Source organism: Bos mutus, chromosome 2 (genome assembly GCF_027580195.1).
Source record: "Bos mutus isolate GX-2022 chromosome 2, NWIPB_WYAK_1.1, whole genome shotgun sequence".
Classification (NCBI taxonomy): domain Eukaryota; kingdom Metazoa; phylum Chordata; class Mammalia; order Artiodactyla; family Bovidae; genus Bos; species Bos mutus.
Genome location: NC_091618.1, coordinates 121,563,252 through 121,588,759, shown reverse-complemented (window position 1 = coordinate 121,588,759; position 25,508 = coordinate 121,563,252). Strand labels below are relative to the sequence as shown.

Here is a 25,508-nt window from a genome sequence, read left to right as displayed (position 1 = left end):
CTGGCCACACCACATTCTTGGGACTTCAGGCAGAATTTATTAATCTCTCAGATAAACGTATTAAATAATCCTATGTAGTATTATACATGTTTTAAAGAGGGTCAAGTCTTGGATCTTAGATGCCAAGCTAAGAGAGAAGGAAATGAACAGATTAGAGTTGTTATCAAAAGGTAAAATGCTAGGGTTAGGGTTTTCAAAGACAGAAAATAGCTTTCATCATAAAAAGGGAAAGGGAGGATGTGTAACACTTCTGCATACATCTTTTTGTTTGGAATTTATTTACACATGCATAGCTTCAAGGATGGCTGAGAAATATAGTTTTTAGCTGGATGAACATGTACCTAACTGCAAGAAGCTATTGTTATGTGAAAAAGCAAGCCTGGATATTGTCAACAAAAAATTAATCAATAGCCAATATAAGAAAGAGATGGAAAATTTTATTTGAGTCAAACTGAGAATTATAATCTAGGAAAGTCTCTCAGAGAGTTCTGAGAACTGTTCTGAAGAGGTAAAGGGGGAGGACAGTGATTTTGGCAAGAGGGGTGCGTGTAATCAGGTACATGTCTCCACAGAAAGTTGCTGCTAGTCACTAGGAACAGACATCTTGGTTATGCTTTTCTAAGTATGGAAAGATACAAGAATCCGGGTTCATAAGAAATTTCTACTGAAAATATTTAACTGTCTAAGGGCCAGTTCTATCCGTTTCCCTAGAACAAAGTGCCTCATTCTCCTCTTCACTCTGAATTCCTTTTAGCGTGTGTTATAAATCAGCAACCACAGTGGCTAATGACTTCTTGTAGAACTGGATGGTGGGCAGTATTCTTTATTTTACAATCTCTTCCCTTTGTTGTTGCTGCTGCTGCTGCTGCTGCTAAGTCGCTTCAGTCATGTCCGACTCTGTGCGACCCCATAGATGGCAGCCCACCAGGCTCCCCCGTCCCTGGGATTCTCCAGGCAAGAACACTGGAGTGGGTTGCCATTTCCTTCTCCAATGCATGAAAGTGAAAAGTGAAAGTGAAGTCACTCAGTTGTGTCCGACCCTCAGCGACCCCATGGACTGCAGCCTTCCAGGCTTCTCCGTCCACGGGATTTTCCAGGCAAGAGTACTGGAGTGGTGTGCCATTGCCTTCTCCACCCTTCCCTTTAGGTCCTAATTTTGACTAAGATTTAGGAGACATTTCATGACCAGTTTGTCCCATGGTGCTAGGAATGCTCATTCCCATGTCAGGCAAGTGTTTCATTGATAACCCACTCAATATACTATTCCTGGACTGTACTCATTAACAGTGGCCGAAAACTTCTGGAACACTTGTCATACTATTCTGTTATAGTTCAGGAAAGGGTTTCATCTTGTTGCTTCTTCCAATACCTAGAGTTACACTTTTATAATCATTGATCCTATAGAACTGAGTATTTGATCAGTTGTTACAAGCTGCCTAATCATTAATTTTATTTGAGTCTCAGCCACACATTTGGTAACACAAGCATCAATAATCATGAAAAATCAGCAGAATACAAATGATAGGCCTAGTAACATTAATAAGTTTATGTGAGTACTTAAGAACTTCCGTTAGGTATGGTCCATATCTCCCCAGGTCACCTGACCAGTCTGTTGTGCACCAATCACTGTCTTTAAGGGAAATGATGTATTGGCATTGTACATAAAGTTCATCAAAGACGGCTGCACATACAAAGCAAGCAGTGGGTCATCTTGACTCCTTGTGACGTTGAAAAAGTTATGTTATTTTCTGAGGAGGGACATGGCTGGTGCCAGAAGGAAAAAAATTCATCTTTATGATTAAGCAGGTATTTCTGCCCCTGGTGAGGTTTGGTTAATGCCTAATGCATGTGTACAATGGACACTTGAGGGGAGGGAAAAGGCCCAAATGGGCAGCAAGAAATTATGTTTAAATTTTCCTTGTATTGCCTTGAAATGTGAATTTTCACTTCATCAACATGGAGAATGACCAGCGTTCTCTACAACATGCATACATGTTCTTTCCTCTATGGCGTCCCTCTTCTGTCTCTACTCCCACTTGGGGTTCTAGAGTATAATGCGTCAGGTAACTCAGGAACTTTCTACACTTACAATTATAATTTTATTATAAAGACTACAACTCAGAACAGCCAAATAAAGATGTATAAAGGGCAAGGTTTGGAAGGGCCCCAGACATGGGACTTCCATGCTCTCTCCCCATAGAGACAGGGTATGCCACCTTCCTAGTACAGTGTGATCACCAGCCAACATGTGCTGCTCAGCTTTGGGGTCAGGAGTTTTTATGGGGGGCTCATATCATAGACATGATTGATTAAGTCATTGGCCAATATAAGGGAAGTCAATCTCCAGCCCTCCTTTCATACCAGGAGAGCAGGCTGCCCCAGTATTCCAGGCCTCTAATCCTGTGGTTATTCTCTCTGGTGACCAGCTCCATCCTGAAGCAATCTATGGGGCCTCGACCATGACTCAGACAATTGTTTTATTTTTATTTATTTATTTGACTGGGCCAAGTCTTCGTTGCAGCATGTGGGATCTCCCTTGTGTCACGTGGAATCTTTTGTAGTGGTGCGTGGACTCCAGTTGTGATGCATGTAGAAGGGCCCATTTTTCAGAAGGAATGAAGGAGAGTAATTAGATGAGCTAACTCCCTTAAGTAAGTTGTTTCAAGAAGGCCAAACTAGTGCATCTTCCTCTCCTTTCACAATTAAATTTCCCTAGAGAATTAGTGATCCCTCAAATTCTACCCTCAGTCTTAGAGTGCCCTTCATGCCTGTGGTCAGGAGCTTGCTATGTGCTTGCTGCAGATGTTGCTTCTGAGATTAAAAGCACTTTGGTGAAAGAGGTTTCTCAAGATACCTGTACTTCACCCTTTTTTAATCTTCTTCATTACTTTAAAACTATAGAAATTATTTTGGCTTCAGAGAAAATGCAGAAGTGAAACAAGAAAAATGTGCCATCAAATCACTGGGTTTGACATCTTGTTGACAGCTGTCAGAGCATTTCACTCTGTTAAGGAAGAGTTAAAATAATTAGACATAATTCACTTATTTTATTGTGCTTTGCAGATACTACTTTTTTTGTTTGGTTTTACAAATTGAAAGTTTGTGGCAATCCTGCATACAGCAGGTCATCGTGACATTTTTCTGACAGCGTTTGTTTACCTCATGTCTTTATGTCAGGTTTTGGTAATTCTCACAGTCTTTCATGTTTTTAATTTTTTATTGTTATATATATTTGTTGAGGTTTCTCTGGTGGCTCAGTGGTAAAAAACTCACCTGCCAATGCAGGAGATAGAGTCTCAATCCCTGGGTTGGAAAGATCCCCTGGAGAAGGAAATGGCAACCCACTCCAAGATTCTTGCCTGGGAAATCTCATGGACAGAAGGAGCCTGGCAGGCTACAGTCCATGGGGTTGCAAAAGAGTCAGACACGACTCAGCAACTAAACAATAACTCAGTGGCTAAATATAACAATGTATTTGTTATATATATTTTCACTATTACTATATGTGTTATTATTATATATATTTGTTATATGTATTATATGATCAGTGACCTTTGATGTTACTATTGTAATCATTTCGGGGTGCCACAAACCACTTCTATGTAAGAAGGTGATATTAATTGATAAATGTTGTTTGTGTTCTGACCACTCACTGACTAGCTGGCCATTCCCCTGTCTCTCTCCTTCTCCTTGGGCTTCCCTATTCCCTGAGACAGGACAATATTGGAATTAGACAAATTAACATCTTATAATGGCCTCAAAGTGTTCACAGGAAAGGAAGAGTTGCATATCTCTCACTTTAAATCAAAAGCTAGAAATGATTAAGCTTAATAGAATATATGTGTTAGTCACTCAGTCATGTCTGACTCTTTGCGACCCCCACGGACTATAGCCTGCCAGGCTCCCTTGTCCATGGAATTCTCCAGGCAAGAATACTAGAGATTCCCTTCTCCAGGGGATCTTCCCAACCCAGGGATTGAACCCAGGTCTCCCATACTACAGGAAGATTCTTTACCATCTGAGCCATCTGGGAAGCCCAGCTTAATAGAAAAGGCACATCAGAAGCTGAGATGAGCTGAAAGCTGGGCCTCTTTTGCAGATTAGCCAAGTTGTGGATGCAAATAAAAAGTTCTTGAAGAAAATTAAAAGTGCTACTGCAGTGAACACATGAATGATGAGAAAGCAAAATAGTACTGATATGGAGATGATATATTATTGATATGGAGAAAGTTTTAGTGGTCTAATTAGATCAAAAAAGCCACAACATTCCCTCAAGCCAAAGCCTAATCCAGAGTAAGGCTCTAACTCTTTTCAAATCTGTGAAGCCTGAGAGGGGAGGAAGCTACAGAAGAAACGCTCGAAGCTAGCAGAGGCTGGTTCCTGAGGTTAAAGGAAAGAAGCCATCTCTATAACATAAAAGTGTAAAGTGAAGCAGTAAGTGCTTCAAGATACCCAGAAAATCTAAGTAAGACAATCAGGAAGGTTGCTTCATTAAACAACAGATTTTCAGTGTAAGGAAACAGCTTTCTATGGGAAGAAGATGACATCTAGGACTTTCATAGCTAAAGAGGAAGTACATGACTGGCTTCAAAGCTTCAAAGGCTGACTCACTTGTTAGGGGCTAATGCCATTGGTGACTTAAAGTTGAAGCCATGGCTCACTTACTGTTCTGAAAATCCATAGGGCCCTTAGTGTTAGTTGCTCAGTTGTATCCATCTCTTTGCAACCCCATGGACTGTAACCTGCCAGGCTCCTCCGTCCATGAGATTTTCCAGGCAAGAATACTGGAGTATTCCAGTATTCCTTTTCCAGAGGATCTTCCCAACCTAGGTATCAAACCTGGATCTCCCACATTGCAGGCAGACTCTTTACCATCTGAGCCACCAGGGAAGCCCTTAAGAATTATGCTAAGTTTGTCCTACCTGTACTCTATAAATGGAACAATAAAGCCTGAATGACAGCACATCTATTGACAATATGCTTTACTGAATATTTTAAGGCCATTGCTGAGACCCATTGCTCAGGAAAAGATTCCTTTTAAATTATTACTGTTTGTTGGCAATGCACCGGTTATCTGAGAGCTTTGATGGAGATGTGCAAGATAATGTTGCTTTCATGCCTGTTAACACAACATCCATTCTGCAGCCATGGATCAAGGAATAATTTCCACTTTCAAGTCTTACTATGTAAGAATTATATTTCATAAAACTATATCTGCCATAGATAGTGATTCCTCTGATGGATCTGAGCAAAGCACTTGAAAAGCTTCTGGAAATAATTCACTATTCCAGATGTCATTAAGAACATTTGTTATTCATATAAAAAGTCAAGATACTGATATTAACAGGAGCTTAATAAAAGTTGATTCTAACCCTCAGGGATGATTTGAAGAAGTTCAAGACTTCAGTAGAGGAAGTAACTGTAGATGTGGAAATAACAGGAAAGTTAGAATTAGATGTGAAGCCTGAAAATGTGACTGAATTGCTGCAATATCATAATAAGACTTTAATTCATGAGTTGCTTCTGAAGGATGAGCAAAAAAAAGTGATTTCTTGATATGGAAACTATTCATGGCAAAGATGCTGTGAAAATTGTTGAAATGACAACAGAGGATTTAGAATATTATGTTAAGTTTATAATAGTTGATAAAGCAGTGGCAGAGTTTGAGAGGGTTGACTTCAATTTTGAAAGAATTCTGCTGTGGGTAAAATGCTGTCAAACACCACCACATGTTACAGAGATACGACTCATGAAAGGAAGAGTCAATTGATGTGCCACATTCATTGTGTTCTTATTTTAAGAAATGGCACAGCCACCCCCAACCTTTAGCAACTACCACCCTGATCAGTAAGCAGCCATCAGTACTCAAAACTCTCCACTAGCAAAAAGATTACAATTCACTGAAGACTCAGATGATGGCTAAAATTTCTATCAATAAAGTATTTTTAAATTAAGCTATGTATATTGCTTTTTAGGCATAATGTAAGTACACAATTATTAGACTACATTAGACTACAGTATGATATAAACATAACTTTTATATACACTAGGAAACAAAAAAAACTCGTAGCTCACTTTATTACAATGCTTGCTTTGCGCTAGGAAACATAAAAACTCATATAGCTCACTTTATTACAGTGCTTGCTTTATTTTGGTGGTCTGAAACCCAACCTAGAATATCTCCAAGGTACGTGTATTAGTTCTTTGTTATGCCTTTCAAAGAAGAAAGTCCAACAACCCCCAAGGAAATTGCTATCAGGCCTGAGCACATCGGGCTACTTGAGTTTCCAAGTTGATGGAAGCACTTTCTCAACCTCTACCTACAGGCTCATCTCCAAGAAAAGATGCATTGATTCAGGGGCACAACTAAGTTGTTGGCTAAATAATTGAGTTTAGTGGTCTCTGTTCTGCTCTATTCAGTCGCTAAGTCAAGTCCAACTCTTTGCAACCCCAGGGACTACAGCATGCCAGGCTTCCCTGTCCTCACTAGCTCCTAGAGTTTGATCAAATTCACATCCATTGAGTCTGTGATGCTATCTAACCATCTCATCCTCTGCTGCCCTCTTCTCCTCCAGCCCTTCATCCTTCCCAGCATTAGGGTCTTTTCCAATGAGTCAGCTCTTCACATCAGGTAGCCAAAATTAGGAGTTTCAGCATTAGTCCTTCCAATGAATATTTGGGACTGATTTCCTTTGGAAAGATTGGTTTGGTCTCCTTGCTGTCCAAGGGACTCTCAGGAGTGTTCTCCAGCACCATAACACAAAAGCATCCGTTCTTTGGTGCTCAGCCTTCTTTATGGTCCAATTCTACATCAGTACATGTCTACTAGAAAAACCATAACTTTGACTATATAGACCTTTGCCAGTAAAGTGCTATATAGACCTTTGCCAGTAAAGTGATATCTCTGTTTTTTAAGATGCTGTCTAGGTTTGTGATAACTTTCTTTCCAAGGAGGAAGCATCTTTTAATTTCATGGCTCCAATCACTGTTTGCAATAATTTTGGAGCCCAAGAAAATAAAATCTGTCACTATTTCCACTTTTCCCCCTTCTATTTGCCATGAAGTGATGGGACCAGATGCTATAATCTTAGTTTTTTGAATGTTGAGTTTTAAGCCAGCTTTTTCACTCTCCTCTTTCACCCTTATCAGGAGGTTCTTTCATTCCTCTTCATTTTCTGCCGTTAGGGTGGTATAATATGAATATCTGAGGTCATTGATATTTATCCCAGAAATCTTGATTCCAGCTTGTGATTCATTCAGCTTGGCATTTTGCATGATATGCTCTGCACACCTAGGGCTTCCCAGGTAGCACAGGGGTAAAGAATCTGCCTGCCAATGCAAGAGATGCTGGTTCAGTCCCTGAGTCAGAAAGATCCCCTGGGGGAGGGCATGGAAACCCACTCCAGTACTCCTGCTGGAAAATTCCATGGACAGAGGAATCTGGCAGGCTACAGTCCATAGCGTCACAAAAAGTCGGACATGACTGATCACTTACATATACACTCTGCATGTAAGTTAAATATACAAGGTGACAACATACAGCCTTGTTGTACTCCTTTCCCAATTTTGAGCCTCTCCGTTGTTCCATGTCGAGTTCTAACTGTTGCTTCTTGGTCTACATACAGGTTTCTCAGGAAGCAAGTAAGGTGGACTCATATTCCCACCACTTTAAGAATATTTCACAGTTGTGATCCACACAGTCAAAGACTTTAGTGTAGCAAATGAAGCAGAAGTAGATTTTTTTCTGGAATTCGCCTGCCTTCACCATGATCTGACGAATGTCGGCAATTTGACCTCAGTTCTTCTGCCTTTTCTAAACCCAGCTTGTACATCTGGAAGTCCTCAGTTCATGTACTGCAAAAGCCTAGCTTGAATGATTTTGCGCGTAACCTTGCTAGCATGTGAAACGAATGCGATTGTGCAGTAGTTTGAACATCCTTCAGCATTGCCCTTCTTTGGGACTGGAATGAAAACTGACTTTTTCCAGCCTTTTGGCCATTGCTGATATTTCCAAATTTGCTGATATATTGAGTGCAACACTTTAACAGCATTATCTTTTAGGATTTTAATGGCCTAGGGACCTAAAATTTTGCATCAGTCACTTGTCTGATTCAAGGCATCAGAATATACATGTATTCAGTAAGTTTTTTTATTTTTAAAAGTATTTTTTGGCCTTCTATGGTTAGCATCCTCAAATGAAAGCACAACCTCCAGAAATACATAAATCAGTTGACTTACACAGTGTCTATTGCTTTTGACCCTGGATTCACTTTAATGAAAAGTTAATGTTCCCTATTCAGGGACAGAATAAGAAAATTGTTAAGTTTGTCAAACTCATCTTCAGGGATCCTGACTCTCTCTTTACGTATCTTTCTCTTTCCCTTAGGAGTCTCCCTTGTCTTCTAGGGTTCCTGGTTCCCTCAGAGTCTGGCTGCAGGGCCCCCTACCAATCTTGTGCTTATGGCCTTTATTCACCCTAAAGAATAAATAACACTTTGAAATATTTATAAATAAATAATTAACTCACCTTAGCATTCAATGTGCTTAGCAGTGGAAGTTTAATATTCTAAATCAATTGTGCAGTACAAGAAGCAAGTATAATATAAAATCTCCTACTTCATCTGTAGGAAGATCAACCCTGCATACGTTTGTCAAATGCCTAAGTCCCGTATGAAAATTTTAGCATCCAGCATTTTATGAAATTTAGTTCATGGAAAATAAATCATCACAATGCTTTTTTAAGGCCCAAATGATCATTTTCAGGTCAAGGAATTTAAATGGTATAAATCTACATCTTTTAAAATATCACCAACACTTTAACTAATAAAAGCAATTAATCATCTTTGTATATGTCAATTAGGAATTTACAGTATAACATTTCCCATGAAGCGTATAAGTAGCTTTATTTCTATTTTAATAATAGTAATGTTGTTTTGGAGAAGGAAATGGCAACCCACTCCGGTGTTCTTGCCTGGAGAATCCCAGGGACGGGGAAGCCTGGTGGGCTGCTGTCTGTGGGGTCGCACAGAGTCAGACACGACTGAAGTGACTTAGCAGTAGCAATGTCGTTTTATTTAACAAGCTATTAATGATATTATTCTTTTACTTTATTCTCAACATGTTAAAATAAAATTCATAAGAGTCTTTCAATCAAGCCCTCATACAGATTGTCTTATTGCTATTTGTAGTCCCAAAGTCTCCCTTTCATTCAGGTTTGAAGCATAAGCCTCATCTTTAACTTATCCCAAGCCACCCCATGCTGCCTACAAATTAATGTTTCAGAAACAGAATTCCTGTTACGTTAATTCCATCTAGGAAATAGAAAGGGAAAGCCAATGCCCCAGTCCATTAGAAGTAAATTAAGTGCTAATCCTTTCTCTTGCAGTTTAACATCATCCAAGATATGCATCAGTTCAGTTCAGTTCAGTCGCCCAGTCATGTCCGACTCTTTGCGACCCCATGAACCACAGCAGCCAGGCCTCCCTGTCCATCACCAACTCCCGGAGTTCACCCAAACTCATGTCACCGAGTCGGTGATGCCATCCAACCATCTCATCCTCTGTCGTCCCTTTCACCTCTTGCCCTCAATCTTTCCCAACATCAGGGTCTTTTCCAATGAGTCAGCTCTTTGCATCAGGTGGCCAAAATATTGGAGTTTCAAGCTTCAGCATCAGTCCTTCCAATGAACACCCAGGACTGATCTCCTTTAGGATGGACTGTTGGATCTCCTTGCAGTCCATGGGACTCTCAAGAGTCTTCTCCAACACCACAGTTCAAAACCATCAATTCTTCAGCTCTCAGCTTTCTTTATAGTCCAACTCTTGCATCCATACATGATCACTGGAAAAACCATAGCCTTGACTAGACAGACCTTTGTTGGCAAAGTAATGTCTCTGCTTTTTAATATGCTGTCTAGGTTGGTCATAACTTTCCTTCCAAGGAGTAACCGTATTTTAATTTCATGGCTGCAATCTCCATCTGCAATGATTTTGGAGCCAAGAAAAATAAAGTCTGACACTGTTTCCACCGTTTCCCCATCTATTTGCCATGAAGTGATGGGACCAGATGCCATGATCTTAGTTTTCTGAATGTTGAGCTTTAAGCCAACTTTTCTTTTTTTTTATTTTATTTTATTATTATTTTTTTAAGCCAACTTTTCACTCTCCTCTTTCACTTTCATCAAGAGGCGCTTTAGTTCTTCTTTGTTTTCTGCCATAAAGGTGGTGTCATCTGCATATCTGAGGTTATTGATATTTCTTCTGACAATCTTGATTCCAGCTTGTGCTTCTTGCAGCCCAGCGTTTCTCATGATGTACTCTGCATATAAGTTAAATAAGCAGGGTGACAATATACAGCCTTGACGTACTCCTTTTCCTATTTGGAACCAGTCTGTTGTTCCATGTCCAGTTCTAACTGTTGCTTCCTGACCTGCATATGCATCACACACCATACATACCTCTAATTTGCAGGTGCTTTTGCTATTATGAACTATGATTTTTATTGTTGTTGTTCAGTTGCTGAGTCATGTCCAACTCTTTGTGACCCCATGACTGCAGCACCCAGGTTCCCTTGCCCTCCAGTATCTTAATGAAGTTTCCTTAAATTCATGACCATTGAATCAGTGATGCTATCTAACCATCTCTGATTTTTATTAGTTAATATTACTGACTACTGACTATGTATTAGGTAGTGTCCTTAAACTTGATATAAATTATCTTAGACAACCTCAGGATAACTCTATTAGACGAAGTTTGCTGGGAGAGGTCACAGAAATTCTTTCTCTATTTTCTGTAAGTTGTGACATAGTGAAACATTCCTGTTTGTAGCTACTTGGCATACTAATTCTTTGGTGACCATATCTAGATCTTCCCAAGCAAGTCTGATTTCAAACTTTCTGCCCCTCATAATCAGAGGCATGGTTCAGAGGAATTGCAGCAGAAAATATATCAGTAAAAACTTTAAAGCCACATATTGACATACTGTAAAGATCATGATGAAAAGATGTTAGAGAAAGCAGACAAAGGAAACTGAAGTTCTCAGACAGGTGTTGCCTTGTAACATGGGCTCTGCCACTAAATGCAGGCCACTCCCTTTTGTCCCCTGATCTTAGGACTAGATCATATGTCCTAACAGTGGTCTTATGGGGCTTCCCTGGTGGCTCAGATGATAAAGAATCCACCTGCAATGTCAGAGACCCAGGTTCAATCCTTGGGTCGGGAAGATCTCCTGGAGGAGGGCATGGCAACCCACTCCAGTATTCTTGACTGGAGAATTCCATCTGTCCTCTCCCCTCTTCGAGAGGATACTCTTGAAGTATCCTCTCTCTACTTAGAAATCTCTTGAATGCAAAGAGCCAGTGTTTGATAAACCTTATCATAATTAATGGTTTCCCAGGTGGCACTAGTGGTAAAGTATCCACCTGCCAAAGCAGGAGACACAAGAAATGCAGGTTCTGTCCCTGGGTTGGGAAGATCTCCTGGAAGAGGAAAAAGCAACCCACTCCAGTATTCTTACCTGGAAAATGTCAAGGCCAGAGAAGCTGGGCAGGCTACTGTCCATGGGGTCATGAAGAGTCTGACATGACTAAGCAACTGAGCATGCGGTCATGCTATCATAGTAAAAAAGTTTTGCCCATAGTAGCCACCTTTAAATCTATTATCTCTTGTGATATTTAGCCCAAACAAAAATGGAGTTCTTCAATATTTGTGCTCAATTAATTTACAATTGATAAGATCACATAGTAAAAAATCATTGATATTTCAATTTTTTCTGATAAGACTACATTAAAATAAGATTTATGCAAACAGTAGCTCAGTTCATAAAGAATCTGCCTGCAATGCAGGAGACCTCGGTTCAATTCCTGTGTCAGGAAAATGTGCTGGAGAAGGGATAGGCTACCCACTCCAGTATTCTGGGGCTTCCCTTGTGGCTCAGCTGGTAAAGAATCTGCCTGCAATGTAGGAGACCTGGGTTCGATCCCTGGGTTTTGAAAATCCCCTGGAGAAGGGAGAGGCTACCCACTACAGTATTCTGGCCTGGAGAATTCCATAGACTGTACAGTCCATGGGGTCACAAAGAGTCAGACATGACTGAGCGATTTTTACTCATGTGCAAACAGAATGCAAGTATATTGAATATGTTCCTCATTACTTGCTGTGGGAGTTTTAGTAAAACTTGGTTTATAGGTAGAAAGATCTTTCAAAATGCTCATACACTTAAAAAAAAAGTGTTTATTTATTTGACTGTACTGGGTCTTAGTTGCAGCATATGAGTTCTTAGATGCCGTATTGGGATCCAGTTCCCTGAGCAGGAATCAAACTCAGGACCTCTGCTTTGGGAGTGTGGTGCCTTAGCTACTAGACCACCAAGCTGCTGCTGCTTAGTCGCTTTAGTCACGCCCTACTCTGTGCGACCCTGTGGACTGCAGCCTGCCAGGCTCCTCTGTCTATGGGATTCTCTAGGCAAGAGTACTAGAGTGGGTTTTCATGCCCGGCTCCAGGGGATCTTCCTGACCCAGGGATCGAACCTGGGTCTTGCATATTGCAGGCGGATTCTTTACTGCTGAGCCAAGGAGGTCCCTCTTTAGTTTAAAAAGCAGTCCAATCATGAATTATTGATACTGAAGATCTGCTGATGTTATTTGGCATTGGGGGGAAAAAGCAGAAAATTCATGAGCTGGATTGTCAAATGCCAAATAACACACCAAGATGACTAGTTTATGGTGACTTTAGAAAATTCCAAAGAACAAAGGTTTATCTCTCTAGAATATCAATGTAGAATCTTCAGGTGCTGAAAATGTTCATGTTATTTTACTTCTGCAATGTGTGCCTTATACAACACATCCCCAAAAGGACACCAACTCAGTAAAGTTATATGAACTTGAATAACAGCTTTTGGTTTTATAATAAATACACAAAGCCAATTAAGAAATAAAATATGCAACTTTTTAAGGCTTTTTATCTAAGCTGCTCTTATCTTAGTTTCTCCATACCAAGTCTATACTAATGGGCGTTTCTTTCTGTAGGGAGATAAAGAAGCTGAATTAGGGCTTCCATTTTCCCCGCTTTGCGATCGGAAGTCAACGATGGTGGCCCAGTCCCAAATAGGTAATACTGACAACTGGTGGTCGTGGAGAGCGAGTGTGAGCCTGTTAGTTTTCAAATGGATACACAATGTTGTTCACTCATGAAAATCCACTCCATATGCATGATAAATTTAATCTTTAGACTGATCTATATGGGGGTGAATGGTAAGAATTTTGAAACGTTCTCACAAAATGAATCAACAGAGCACGGTTAGTAAATAATTGTTATTCTTTTTGTAATCCTTTTATAAAATACAGAGCTTTCTTCTCTTTCTGTGCAAGAGACAGCATTTTTTGTTGTTTTGTTGCTGATTATTTTCTGTAATTTAATTCTTTATATATGGAATAATCCAATGAAAATATTAATGTATCCGTTCTGTTATCACTAAATTTGAATAATATGCCTAATGTACTAGCTCATAGTCTTTTGGGAAAAAAATTCTTAGGATATGAATATGTGAGGGAAACCAACAACAGGAAATTTGTAAAATGATATTGCTCCCAACCTTATTTATTCTTTTCATTTGTGTTTATGTTGGGAACTTCAAATCCAGCCCATGATTAAAACGTATTATTGCTATTGTTAATACATGAAAATGGTATTCCCTGGGCCAGCACCTTCGTTTCTGGCATATATGACCAATAAGTGAAAGACTCACCGCCTTACTGCTGTAGGTGGTCCTGCACCACCTCCTCCAAAGTGGTGATCACCTGTCAGAAAGCTTCTTGCTCTCACCGTTCCCCCTTCCTACCCGTGTTCCAATAGCTGTTTTCCTAACCGCCATAACACAGGTGCCTCTCATCATTTACAAGGTGTGAACATGGCAGGTTAAGGGCCTCTGTGGGCAGACTGAGAAAAATTAAGTTTCTGAGGCTTGTTGCTGTCCTGTAATTGCTGCCATGTTAGTAAAGGTGACTCATTTGACAGTCTCTAGATCCCAAGCATTTAAAACCATAGCCAAAACTTGAAAGAACACCCTGGTGGTCAATTAACATTGACTTAACTTGGAGTCATCAATTAAAACACAAAACTACTGAGGTTTTTTGAATTAAAAATGTACCTTAATATACACTATGGTGAATCCAATTATTTGAAATGGGAATTACTTTATCCAAGTTTCTGATGAATAGGATATTTTTTAAATGTAGATATTTCCCAGGACACTGTCATTTAAAAAGCATCCCCACAGTGTTCTCTTATATTCAGATGATGGTCTGTTGCTTCCAGTTATGTTTAAGGCAACAAACATTTGATTTCCAGCACCACACTTCTCCTGGGCCCTCGGGTGTTGAATGTACACAGAGCTTGTCTTCTTCTCCACCTAAACCCAGGTAGTAAATGCTCCCTGGAGGACCACGCCCCATTCTCTGTGTGTCATTTTCTAGTTTGATGACTACTGTAAATGTGAAAGTCTTTATGCAGTCCTGACAACTCAAAGTGGTGGGATTAATGCTGTCTCCCAGAGATGTTACTGTTCCCTGACAGATTTAACAGAATACACCCACGCTCTGTGAACTAACATTTTATATCCTGAGAATAATAAACAGCTATATGAAATATTATCTCACTGACAGAAAGCTCTGACTGATATAGTATGAGAAAAAAAAAAAGTGGTTGCCTTTCTGTGGCTTGAAAAAACATTTCAACTATTTAGTTTCTTTGGAGTTTGGATATTATTTCTTGTTAATAAATAACAAAATTCAACAAACAAGTGAAGATTTTGTAGAAAGGAGAGTGATCCCTCTCATTAATAGCGAAAAACAAATAGACTCTGGTTAGTCTGAAATTATTGTTAACAATAATATGAGGCTGAATATTAACAGGAAACAGTACACTTGAGCTAGCAAGTTTAAATTGTATCCCATTTTCACTGCTTGAGAGAGGATTTTGTAGAGCAGTTAAACTCTCCTAAAGATTGTGTTATTGGATTAAAATTAATTGCAAGGGGTAAACTAAGCCAACATTGTAGTTGAAAATTGCTATCAGGAGCATTAGAGACTGAATTATTACTAATTTAGAATTTAGGAAATTATAACACTTGACTTTATTGATATTTATTTATAACACTTGACTTTATTGATATTTATTTATGTTTTTGCTTTTGTAGGTTTCATTGATTTCATAGTAGAACCAACATTTTCTCTTCTGACAGACTCAACAGAGAAAATTATTATTCCTCTTATAGAGGAAGACTCGAAAACCAAAACTCCTTCCTATGGAGCAAGCAGGTTTGATTGTTTTCCTTTTGTGTGTCTTTTCTCTTTTACTTATAATTATCTTTATTATTCCTTACATTAAGCAGGAAATTCTTAGAAGAATTACTAGGTAGTATTGCCACCTAATGGCTCTATAATATATTGCATCTGCCTTTGAAATTAGGAACTTGATGTTCCTAATCAAGAAAAAATATCCAAGTTTAATACTAAGGAGTATTACAGAATCGTATTCAGTACTCAGGAGAATAAATATTATTTTAATTTTTATTGAAATGTATGAGTTATATCCTGGATATATTAACATATCCAATCATGGTAAGCAGTTGGGAGAGGGGAATTGTGTTGTACAGCCCACTTGTATATCTAGAAAGATGCCTACTTCAAAGTTAGCCTTTTAGATGACATGAATACAATTGATCTGGATAATGTGTAATAGTAAAGTCCATTTATATACAATTTAAAACATTTCAATCTAGATTTTTTTATTGGTAAATGTGTTAAAGGATATTATTTAAAACGTCCAGTTGCAGAAAAATTATGCTAAATTCTTGCCCATATGAACATATGTTGCTGCTGCTGCATCACTTCAGTCGTGTCCAACTCTGTGCGACCCCATGGACTGCAGCCTACCAGGCTTCTCCATCCATGGGATTCTCCAGGCAAGAACACTGGAGTGGGTTGCCATTTCCTTCTCCAATGCATGAAAGTGGAAAGTGAAAGTGAAGTCGCTCAGTCGTGTCTGACTCTTAGCGACCCCATGGACTGCAGCCTACCAGGCTCCTCAGTCCATGGGATTTTCCAGGCAACAGTACTGGAGTGGGGAGCCATTGCCTTCTCCCATATAAACACATAGCTGTTCCTAATAACATACCAACAGGGTCCTTAAATGTTGCCCTAGTGAAGAAACAGAGGGGATGTTCTACCTGAGAAAGATCCAGGTTAGCCTGGCGATCAAATGATGGAAGGAGGGGCAGGGACGGTTATCTGACTCCAGAGACACCTGGTGTCTCTTTTGTGATGTTCACCAGTGGCCTCACGACTAAGTCAGCTTGTCTCAAGATTCTGCTCCTCTCTTTAGGCCTCACCCACTGCCATCCCCACCCCATAACACATGCTATGGGATTATGACCTGCTGCTCTGGCCCTGTCCACGAGGGGAGGAAGGTGAGCAGCACTGGGCCTAAGCTGCTGCCTTTCCTGCTTCTCCAGCTGGTTTTGTAAAGTGTTTCAGGCTTTGCTTCCTTGTCTCATATTCTGCCCTTGGCATTTTCTGGTTTCTTTGATGTTACTATTAGCTCAATAATCTATATGTTATCTCACGTTGCTGATTTCTTTAGACGATCAAATATGAAAGGCACCACCAATGATGGAACCTACTCCCCCGACTACTCCCTTGCCAGCGTGGACCTGAAGAGCTTCAAAAACAGCTTGGTGGACATCATCCAGCAGAACAAAGAGAGGTGGAAAGAGTTAGCTGCTCAAGGTACAGTTTATGAGGCCTTCCTCCATCCCTCCCATATCCTCTGAGATATGCTGGATTGTGTTTCTCTCTAGATTTCCTCTTTTACAAAATATGAAAGCTCTTAGAGGTATTTATAATTTGGCTATTCATAAGAAAATTGGTTTGACTGTTAAATATAAAGAAATTCTGCTCTGTGTGTGCCATGTAGGCTACAGAGGTATTGACGTGGGTGACAGTAAAGTGGATGTGAAGGAAGGCTGGGACAATGAAAGAGTAACGAAGTTTTACATGGCATAGCATCCTCCTGTCCATTTCTAGAGGTGCTTTTGATCCTGTGTTTCAGCTTTCCAAATAGATTTTGTGTTGCACTAGGAAAGCAAGACTTTGTGTCAGAGATTTTTTTTTTTTTTCAGTTTTACTAAGTTATTTCTTTGGCTGACAGTTTCACTCATGAGTTGGAAAGGTCATTTGTAATCTGCTACTGAAGAAATATGTCCCTGGCATATCATAGGTGCTTTAAAGTTATTTATTGAATGTGTTTTTGAATCAAAGAGTGAATGAATAAACTTCGCTTTGAATCTATTTATTCAGAAGGGAAAACAAATGAACATATTCTCAGAAATAGGAGACAGGAGGGAAACAAGATTTCTGAAACGCCTCCTATGTTCCAGGCATTTTACATGTATTATCCTATTTCCTTTTACAACTGTCTTTTGAAGTGGAAAATATTACGCTCATTTTACAGTCTGGAGATAGAAGATCATACAGCTTCTAAGTGCTAGAGTCAAAACTGATTCTCTACCCAAGGTTTTTCCCACTGCATGCTATTATACTGTCCCATATCTTTCAAGAAAGTATGAAATATTTGAGTTGAATATGAGTTAAAATAATATGAGTTGAAATATTTATATTCATATAAAATAATATGAGTTGAAATATTTATATTCAACAAATCCAATAATTCAATTGACCAAAATGCACTCTTCTCTAAGAAAGTTTTAACTAAAATAAACAGTGAACCCCAAACATCAATCCATCACTTAGAATCTATTTGTAATGAAGGAAGCTCTGTGTCAGAATTGGATTAAGTACTACAATTGCTCTCTTTCTAATAAACTTTATTGTGTTGCACACAGAGGTAAATTTTAGATTTGCATGAAGTTCTCAACTTACATTTCTGACATTGAGTAATAATAACTCAGTCCTGCAGGTATAAAATGTAGAACCAAGATTTGAACATAGGAAGTCTGGCTTTAAGCAAATTAAAATCATAGAGCATTTTAATAATATAATTTCCAAGGGTACTTATGTAGAGCATTCGTTTGAATAAAGAAACTTACGTTGAATTTTATTTATAAAATTACATACTTGGTTTCTATTTCCAATGCAATGGTAAACTAGATAAACTTAAAGAAATATGGTGAAAAACAACTAGCAATGCTGGATGAAATATTGCTGAAAAGAAATTGGCACCCGTGGTGAAAGTCAAAGTGTTAGTTGTATCTGACTCTGCGAACCCATGGACTGTAGCCCACCAGGCACCTCTGTCTATGGAATTCTCCAGGCAAAAATACTGGAATGGGTAGCCATTTCCTTCTCCAGGGGATCTTCCTGACTCAGAGATTGAACCCAGGTCTCCAGCACTGCAGGCAGATGCCTTACCATCTGAGCCACCAGGGAAGACCTGGCACCCAAAGGACCTGTTCAAATAAAGATAAAACAGAAATTCAGAGAAATACAAGAACTCTGGAGCCAGATCTCTCCTGAGGGCATCTGTTTACTGAAGTCATGGGTTTGCAGACTGAATTTACTACCACATTGGGTTTATGCCAGAAGTGCAAATTTGGTTTTACATTTAAAAATTCTATTACTGCACTCATCATCTTAATGTAAAAGGAGAAACATATAAGACCTCAAGAGACGCAGAAAGAACATTCAAGAAAATTCAGTATCCATCCACTTTTTAAATTCAGAGGAACATTCCTAATCTACTATTTTTGTTTTCCCACTTGTGTGGCCTTCATTCTTACTGCTTGAGGTTTATTTTTTATCCCAATATATTTCTTTATGGTTTGAAATATTTGTACTCTATTCCTATTATTTCCATAATTAGAAAATGTTAAATCTAATAATAATAGTAATCAATAATCAATAGTAAATAACAGAAAAGTTAACCAGTAAGTTTACCTTTCTACCAAACAACAGAAAAACCTTAAAACAATTTTTAACTGATATTTTATTTTTAAAAGTTTTAGAAATAGACTTTATATTTAGTAATTAAAATTTAAAACATCTTGAAATTCAAGAAGACAATGTCTTTTTAACATTGTTTTGAAAAATCAAGCTCATGCAGGAAGACCCCTCCAGGGTTCTTCCTCTGCCAGCCACATATGTTCCTCAGATGACCATAGGAGAGCTATATCAGACCTTCCAGGTCCATTTGATTGCTGGGAGTTTTTTTTTGTTAAATCCTGATGGTCTAGCAGTTACTCCAAACTTGGACCACAATCTCAAGCTTGCAAATGTGGGGTTTCCACATTGGTTCTAAACTAAATCCACCACTTTATATTGGAGAAACTGGTTTTTTTTTTTTTTTCTGTCTTATCCCAACAAATTGCGTCTACCTGTGACAGCAAAGCTGGTTTCCATTCTCAAGCTGGTGTTGGTGGGGGAGGTTGAGAGCAGTTCCAGGCAAGAAGGTCCAGATTCCTGCCGTTTGTACCAGAATCTCCAGGAATTTTTCAAGAATAAATGCTTCTCAAAGTGTCGTGTTGCCTTGATTGATTTCCAGTGTGATGGAATAATTGCTTTTGTCCATGTTTTCCAATGCTGTGCTTCTTTTCTGTGCAGGCCAACTGAAGTCCTCTCTCTCCACATGGGTTTTGGGAAAATTAAATAAGTTGATTTATATAATTTTCTTACAGGTACCTGAAATAGTAGCCATTACATGAATTGGCTTTTATTATTGTACTTATTCCTTACTGTACTTCTGCTATGTGTTCTAGGAATTAGGAGTACAGTAAAAAACAAACAAAACAAAACAAAAAACCTAGAGACACTTACCTTCATGAAAGAATTCAACTTAGGAGCAAGATTACAATTTTAAATAAGGTGCATAGGAAAGATTTTACTGAGAAGGTAATAATGTCAAAATATATGAAGGAGGTTAGAAAGACCTATGAGGAGGTCTGGTATAAGGGGTTGGGAAATAAGTTTTCAGACAGAGGAAATGACCAGCACTGGGGAGTGGAGCTTGGCTGACATGCAAGAAATAACAGGAGGTGAATGAAACAGGGAAATTAGGCAAGTGGGAATAATGTAGGCATGTGGTAGATGGGTAACGTGATGCTGCGTCATTGGTTTGGGTCCAAGAGAGAAAGGAAACCCAATATATTTTAAAGAAGAAAACTAAAATGATACAAACTGAAATTTTAAAAGGATTGCTCTGACTACAGAATGGAAACTATTATGTTTGTTACGTAAAAATGAGAGTGGTGAGAAGGAGGCAAGAAGCTGCTGTTCATGACCCAGAACAAAGATGTGGGCTCGTTACGGGTAATAGCGGTGGAGGGACAGTGTCTAAACTGTGGATACCTGATCCAATAGGCACGAGTGGGAAGGGACAGCACAGAGATTGGATTCTGGATATATTCTGAAAGTAGAACTGGGAGAATTTGTTAATAGATTAGATGTGCCATATGAAATCCAGAGAAGAGTCGAGAATAATGCCAGTTTTCGGTTTTCTTAAATGTTAACCGTGTATGAGTAAATTTCTATAATCATTTTGCAGAACACTTTGGCATTCTCTAGCAAAGCTGAGGATGCAATGCTATATTTCCCCCAAATCTCACTTGTATGTTTTTACCTTAGAGAGGCTTTTGCTCATGTGCATCAGAAGACATAAAACGTTCATTGCAGCATTGTTCATGAGTGCAAAAAACCTAAAAATGGTGGCAAAATGGATTCATGAACTGTGATTCTTATTCATGTTCATACAGCTGTTAATATAAACCTTCATCGTGAATATTAACAGGGATGAAAGACACAAATAATATTAAGCAAAATATGCAGCTGTTGTGTAATATAGCAAGACACCATTTATAGAAAGTTTACAAAACTGAAAACTGAATAATAGGTTTTAGAATACACACTAAAGAATGATAGGGGAAAATATGCATCATTGTTCTAGGGAAAGGATGGAGAATTTATTTAGGAGTTAGTAATATTTTATTTCTTTAGTTGAGTTCTAAGTGAACACCGATGGTCATTTGGTTATGCCTAACATACATGCTTTATATATATATAATATAATCCATTTTTATGAATAGAGTATTTCATAATAAAAGATTTTTAAATGTGATCTGCTGCAAAAACACAGCAACAAAAATAGTCTTCTGTTTTGAAGTCAGTGTGTATCAGATACTGCCATTGTAATTTCCCATTGCCATCACCTCTGGTCTGAAATATACTGAAGATGAAGGTTTCCTTATTATAATTGCATTAAGATGAAAAAAATCAGGTTATATGATGCTGAGAACTTTGGAATATTAATTAAACATCAAGGTTCTGAGCAAATGTTTAATCATCGTTATGCTACCTCTGGACTTCCCTGGTGGCTCTGATGGTAAAAGTGTCTGCCTACAATGCAAAGGACCCAGGTTCGATCCCTGGGTCAGGAAGACCCCCCTTGAGAAGGAAATGGCAACCCATTCTAGAACTCTTGCCTGGCAAATCCCATGGACGGATGGAGGAGCCTGGTAGGCTACAGTCCATGGGGTCGCAAAGAGTCAGACATGACTGAGAGACTTCACTTTCATTTTCATGCTACCTCTGAAACTATATTTCATAGTTATCTCAAAAACATCCCACTAATCCTAGAGCCGTGGATGGTATGGATGACTAGGTTCCATGGTAGGTAGCTCCTGGGTCATCAATAAAACACTTTTAAAAAGAATAATTTCATTCAATAAGTTCAGTTCAGGATCTAAGAACATCTGTTAAAGAATGTTGTATGAAAATTCATTCCTTTTTTAAACCTATTTTAAACTTTAGACTTTTTATTTTGTATTGAGGTATAGCTGATTAATAATGTGATAGCCTCAGATGAAGAGTGAAGGGACTCAGCCTTACACATACGTGTATTCATTTCCCCCCAGATATCTCCTCTCCCATCCAGGCTGCCACATAACATTGAGCAGAGTTCCGTGTGCTAAACAGTAGATCCTTGTTAGTCATCCGTTTTAAATGTAACAGTGTGTACATGTCCATCCCAAACTCTCTAACTATCCCTTCCCTCGTCCTTTCCTCTGGCAACTATAAGTTCATTCTCTAAGTCTGTGCATCTCTTTCTCTTTTGTAAGTGCATCTGTATTATTTATTTTTAGACTCCCTATATAAGGGATGTTGTACAATATTTCTTCTTTGACTTCACTCAGTACGACAACCTCTAGGTCCATCGATGTTGGGGCAAATGACATTATTTCATTCTTTTTAATGGTTGAGTAGTATTCCATTGCATACATCGTCTTTAGCCATTCCTCGGGAACATTTAGGTTGCTCCCATGTCTTCGCTATTGTCAACAGTGCTGCAGTGAACATTGGGGTGCATGTATCCTTTTGGATCATGTTTTCCTCTGGATATATGCCCAGGAGTGGGATTGCAGAGTCATATGGTAGCTCTATCTTTATATTTTTACACATTCGTTTTTGATACAGGGCATTTTCAAAAAGTAAAGCCCTTGAATGGCAAACACAAAAAGGAAAAAAATGCTTTCTTCCATCCCAAACTCGTTTTGGTTAAAGGTATCCATTTAGAGTGAGTAAACGCGTTCATTATCTATTCAGCCTTCCTTAGCATCTTAAGTCTCTGCCCAATCTCTACCTTCTTCTGTACTACTCAAGAGCAGACAAGAGATTTTAAGAGTATGTGGCTGTCTTTCTACTGAGGCATGAGGAGGGAAATGGTGGAGAGAGTCACTTTTCTATTTCTACCTATGGATTTTCAGACAAATCACATAACTTTTCCTACCCTCAATAAATGTTATTATTGGGAAAATCATATCTTTCCTAATGAAGGAGCAGACATTCCCATAAATTCTGACCAGTCTCCTGAGTTCTGAATGTCTATAGTGCAGCATTGAGAACAAGGCATCAAGGAAATGAGAAAAAAGAGTACATTTGATGGCCAGTGGATGAGAGATACTTCCAATTAACCACCAAGAAAATCCTTTACAGAAAAGAAATGTGTAGTTTATAAAGTGCCACATAAGAGTAACTCATTTTCACTGGTGACCTGCCTTCCTATGTCATGAACAATGCCTGTGTCTGAAGCTGAGATGGAGGAGTAGATTAGATTTTGTTTAGAACAGCCCCAAGTGGCAAACACAAATATCTGTTCTCCCTCGAAGCAAAAGAGTTGCTTTTTTAAGTTACCTAAGAGTCTGGATTCTCTTTAGACGTGAGAATTCCAAACTGACCTAGGTCCACTAAAACTAAAACCATAAATGAATCCCAGATCTGTTTTCTTTCCTATCTTCTCAAAGAGAATGTGTACTTGAGAAAAACTAGTTATGTCCCAGGGTGAAATCTGGGTGGTCAGTCTGGAATGGAATGCACTGTTTTTCTTACGGTACTGAGTAATTTTATGACTTATTTGATATTGATTCAAACCCCAAAACACTAGGCACAAAGAAGATTAAGAAGTGGAAAAGGAGGCACCGTGAGAACCGAGACGCTCCTGGAGTCGCATTGTGTGCAAATCACAGCTGTTTAGAACCAGAAGAAAACCTAGAGCTAGCTTAAGGCAAGCCTGACGTTTTAGAATATCTATTAAAAATGTCAAACATACCAGTGCTTTCTAGTTTCTTTTTGTGACATAGTCCCTACGTAGTTGCTCTAGAGGCGTAGAACGTGTTCAGTATAGTATCAATCATCTGAAACTTTTGAAACCTACTTTGGCTTAGTAGTTCATATGCTCCACCAAAAAAAGGAAAATAATGGAGTTTTTATTAGAATCTCTTTGATATAAATTTGGGGGAATTGTCATCTTTATAATATTAATTCATCCTATTTAAATCTATCTTATCATTCTTATGTCTTCTTTCATGTTTAGCAGAAAACTTATTTTTCTTTGGTAATAATAACAATAGTAATGATGACAGAAAATATTTGTTAGTGATATTAGATGTTAGGTACCCTACTAAGCATGTAATATATTATGTAATCACTTAATATTTATGATTAATAATACTATGTTTAAAATTCCTGAATATAGTTTGTTGGACTTTCCATCAGTACTTTATATTTTTATTGCTTTGTGAACAAGTATTTCTTGCAGGTGTATAGAAATACAATTTGCCTTTGTATACTTTTCTTCTACAAATCCCTGGAGGAGGGCATGGCAACCCACTCCAGTATTCTTGCCTGAAGAATCCCATGGACAGAGGAGTCCATAGAGTTGCAAAGAGTCAGACATGACTGAAGCGACTTAGCAGGCACACACAGGCACTTCTACAAAGGACAGTTTTTTCTTCTCCAAATGTATACCTTTTATGATTGTTTCTTTTGAGACAACTACATTAGCGAGTTTATCTAGAATGATCTGAAATGGAAGGAATGATGGCATTCAGCTTGTCTCTGAATTTAAAGGAAGATGTTTAATGTTTCAGCATGGTTTGATATACCTTAATTTCTTTGATCTGCTCTTTATGAGGTTAATTACATTCCCATCAATATTAAGAAAATAAATTTGAAATAAAACATTTAGTTTTAACAAATGTCTTTTCTGTAGCTTTTTAAAATAATTCACATGATTTTTCTTTTTAATTAGTTCATGCAGTGAATTATATTCATAGATTTTCTAATGTTGAACTACCTTATGTTTCTTGGATAAACTCAACTTAATTGTTATGTATTACCTTTGTAAGATATATATATATATATATATATATATATGTTACTTTGGCTTGCATTATAAAATTTATATTTGTGGATGAGATTAGCTGTTGTTTCCCTTTCTCATACTGACCTTGTCTAGTTTTAGTACTGAGATTACAGTAGCCTTATAAAATGAGTTGGAGTTTGAAAATTCTTGACTTTAAGTGAAATTGGTAGGACTACCTTTAAAATACCATTAAGCTCAGTGTTTTATTTGTGGGTTAGTTTTTATCTGCTGATTCAGTTTCCTTAATGTTTACATAGAATTTTTTAAGTTATTTAGTGTTCAGGGTTTTTAAGATTTTGTGAGATACAGCATATTGCAAAAGAATATATAAAAACATATATGTAGTATTTATAAGTTAAAGAAAGTATACATTATTTTAATCAGATCAGATCAGTCACTCAGTCGTGTCCGACTCTTTGCGACCCCATGAATCGCAGCACGCCAGTCCTCCCTGTCAATCACCAACTCCCGGAGTTCACTCAGACTCATGTCCATCAAGTCAGTGATGCCATCCAGCTATCTCATCCTCTGTCGTCCCCTTCTCCTCTTGCCCCCAATCCCTCCCAGCATCAGAGTCTTTTCCAATGAGTCAACTCTTTGCATGAGGTGGCCAAAGTACTGGAGTTTCAGCTTTAGCATCAGTCCTTCCAAAGAAATCCCAGGGCTTATCTCCTTCAGAATGGACTGATTGGATCTCCTTGCAGTCCAAGGGACTCTCAAGAGTCTTCTCCAACACCACAGTTCAAAAGCATCAATTCTTTGGCGCTCAGCCTTCTTCACAGTCCAACTCTCACATCCATACAT

At 38.5% G+C, this 25,508-nt stretch overlaps 1 protein-coding gene across 1 annotated transcript in view; it reads left to right on the top strand.

Annotated features, from left to right (window-relative positions):
* The window catches only part of PDE1A (phosphodiesterase 1A), a 305,513-nt gene that overhangs the window by 241,527 nt on the left and 38,478 nt on the right, over positions 1-25,508 (top strand). The window contains exons 11-13 of the mRNA XM_005905934.2: positions 13,025-13,106; positions 15,193-15,313; positions 16,638-16,783. Coding sequence (XP_005905996.1) covers positions 13,025-13,106; positions 15,193-15,313; positions 16,638-16,783 — 349 coding nt within the window. The remainder of the gene's footprint in view (positions 1-13,024; positions 13,107-15,192; positions 15,314-16,637; positions 16,784-25,508) is intronic.